This window comes from Hibiscus syriacus, unplaced genomic scaffold (genome assembly GCF_006381635.1).
Source record: "Hibiscus syriacus cultivar Baekdansim isolate YM2019G1 unplaced genomic scaffold, ASM638163v2 tig00110505_pilon, whole genome shotgun sequence".
NCBI classification, from domain to species: domain Eukaryota; kingdom Viridiplantae; phylum Streptophyta; class Magnoliopsida; order Malvales; family Malvaceae; genus Hibiscus; species Hibiscus syriacus.
This window is the reverse complement of record NW_024062765.1, coordinates 1,896,709-1,899,895: the sequence shown is the minus strand read 5'-3', so window position 1 is coordinate 1,899,895 and position 3,187 is coordinate 1,896,709. Positions and strand designations below refer to the sequence as shown.

The window sequence follows — 3,187 nt, the reverse complement described above, 5'->3', positions numbered from 1 at the left end:
CAGCTATCTACTCCCTTTATATTTACTAGCATAAAAAATCCAGATAACCATTTGGTTTTTTTTTCACCAGCAAAAGCGAAAAATAGCTGTAAGCTGCCATGTAAGTTAAACATTACAAAAGAAGAAGAAAAAGGTTATTGTTTGCAAATTGCTTTTATTTCATTTTAATTTATTTATTGAGGGGTTGAGATGGACAGGCAGATTCACACCCAACAATAAAGTAAAATAGTTCACCGTATATCTATCTTACATAAAACCCTATTGATAATATTCGTCTTGCGCTTGTTATACTATTTCTTTTCTTTTCCTTTCCTTTTTTGGTGTTGTAATTGCCAAGAGAGACTCCTGTGATGGGGGACTCAAGTATGGTAGAAGGTTCTGCTGAAGCGGCAACGGTGCCTGGAATCCATGACGGAAGTGAAGGCGAAGAAGATAAAGGTCGGGTCGATGAAGGTGACCGGAGTTTCGGAGGAAATCGGTGGCCGAGGCAAGAGACTTTAGCTTTGTTGAAGATACGTTCCGACATGCATTCTGTTTTCCGGGACTCAATTCCCAAAGGTCCACTGTGGGAAGAGGTTTCTAGGTGAGCTAGAATTCGTTTTTCTTTTTATTTGGTATTTGCTTCATTGGATGGAGAATTTAATCCATCTTTTCAGCTGATCATGCATGAGGATCACTGGATTTTGATTTCCAAACTCAGCTCTAAGGTTTCTATTTTAAGATAAATAAACAGTGCATAGCTTCATATGATATATACTACTATTGATTACTTTTCTCGGGATCCGAGAAAGTGGAATTCAGTGCTTTACGAACTGGGAATTGATTTCAGCCTTATCTTGTCAAACTGCTGTTCTTTCAAGCATTTAAACTTAAAGTTTTACACAGATAAAAAACCCAGATGGTGATATCAGAGATGATCTGTTTTCGCTTTTTGTCCACTGTCAGCCTAATAAATGTCTACATATACTTCCAACATGGGTTGTGAGTTTCCCATGTGACCTTAGCTGCTTAGGTCTTTACTTTCTTGTGAGTGCCCATGGGGCTCTTTTATTTTGTTCCATTGCCGGGCTTGAGATAGATTTATAACAAGAGAAAAAAAACCTGTTTTTAACAGGAAACTATCTGAGCTTGGATATCATCGAAGTGCCAAGAAATGCAAAGAGAAATTCGAGAATGTTTACAAGTACCACAAGAGAACCAAATATGGCCGAACAAGCAAGGCCAAGACTTACCGTTTCTTCGATCAATTAGAAGCCTTTCAAAACAATAATGTTCATTCACTCCGATCGTTGTTACCTTTGAAGCCGATATCGGTTTCGACGTCGAATCCGACTAATGTACCTCGAACAAACAATGTCACTGTACCGATAATGAAATCTGCAATTTCAAGTAAGGCGGTTCCTATGCATTCTATGAATCCTTGTTTGTTTAATCTGTCGTCGAATCTTTTCTCCACTTGCAATTCTTCTTCGACCACGTCCAACGACGATTCCTATGGAGGAAGCAGTGGGAAGAAGAGGAAAATATGGAAGGAGTTTTTCAAGAGGCTGACAAAGGAGGTGATTGATAAGCAAGAGGAGCTGCAGAACAAGTTCTTGCAAACCATAGATAAATACGAGCAGAAAAGGATGGCTAGAGAAGAAGCTTGGAGGATTCAAGAAATGGCAGGGATCAATAAAGAACACGAGATTTTAGTCCAGGAAAGATCCAAGGCGGCTGCCAAAGATGCTGCAGTGCTTGCATTCTTGCAAAACATATCGGGACAGCAAGTACCGAGTACGGTGCAGGTGCAACCGCAACCGCGACAAGAGAATCCTCCACCAGAACCACCTCCTCCTGTGAAGCCGATGTCGGTACCGTTTTCGCTTCCACCGCCTCCATTGCAGCGGCCGAAACCACAACCACCGCCAACCGAAGCCTTGAATTTCGATACTGGAGGGAATAATAATAATAATAATGTGGTTCCAGTTTCAGTTTCACCAAATCCTTCACGATGGCCAAAAGCTGAAATCGAGGCTCTGATAAAGCTTAGAACCAATCTTAACATCAAGTATCAAAATAATGGAGCGAAGGGTCCTCTTTGGGAGGAGATCTCATCCGCCATGAGAAATCTGGGATATAATCGGAGTTCCAAGAGATGCAAAGAGAAATGGGAAAACATCAACAAATACTACAAGAAAGTAAAAGAAAACAACAATACGAGGCCCGAATATTCCAAGACATGCCCATATTTCCACCAGCTGGATGCTCTTTACAAAGAGAAGTTATCCAAGCCCGACAGCACGATGGTGCCACTAATGGTGCGGCCGGAACAGCAATGGCAACAGCAGCAAGAAGTCATCCGTCAGGCGTCATTGATGGAAGAAGAAGCTGACAGGGAAAACCCGGATGTGGTTCAAGATAACGAAGACGACAATGGAGATACCGAGGATGAATACGAAGGAATGATTTCGAGTTAGTAGCGAAAACTGCTCGAATTCGCAGTGGCGGCGAGTGAGACAACCAAGTGAAACTTCTAATCAAAGATGATAAACTGGGGGGCATCATCACTGACAAAGGTGGCTTTACTATAGTACAATATTTACCCTGGTAATAATACATAAATATATACATTTGATCGTTAGAAAAAAAAATAATTTTTTTCTGACTGATTTTTTCTGACTGAGAAGTGAAAAAAATATCCAGTTGGTCTGAAGACGGGGAAAAGTGAGCCAGATTCTGGTGCAGTCAGCAGGAACCAGTGGGGATGACTTGGATTAACAGCACATGCACATGGGGTGTAATTTTATAGTGGACTCAATGAAAAATAAAGAATTATTTTTTTTAAGAAGTTTTGAATTTATTCAAGGGTAAAGTATAGTAATGGTCACTGAACATTTCTGAAGCTTATATTTAGGTCTCCTAACTTTTAAAACTTGCAATACAGTCCCCCAACATTTATTCCGTTTGCAATATGGTCCCCAACTTAAACCACCGTTAGAAATTAGGGTAAATTATATAAAAGGTTATTGAACTTTTCAGACACTTGAATTTAGGTTCCCCAACTTTTAAAACTTGCAAAACAGTCCTCAATTTCATTCTAAACCCCAATTTCCAAAGTAATTCAATTTCATTCTAAACCCTAAATTCCAAAATAATTCAATTAAATTCAATTATGTCAGATTTATTATTATTTAATTTCATCTTA

General features: G+C 39.5%; 1 protein-coding gene across 1 annotated transcript; it reads left to right on the top strand.

Moving 5' to 3' along the window:
* Window positions 1-240: 240 nt before the first annotated feature.
* Window positions 241-2,503, top strand: LOC120130057 (trihelix transcription factor GT-2-like). Its single transcript, XM_039147407.1, has 2 exons — window positions 241-583; window positions 1,115-2,503. The coding sequence occupies exons 1-2, from the start codon at window positions 351-353 to the stop codon at window positions 2,457-2,459; spliced, it is 1,578 nt and encodes a 525-aa protein (XP_039003338.1). The 5' UTR covers window positions 241-350; the 3' UTR covers window positions 2,460-2,503.
* Window positions 2,504-3,187: the final 684 nt, after the last annotated feature.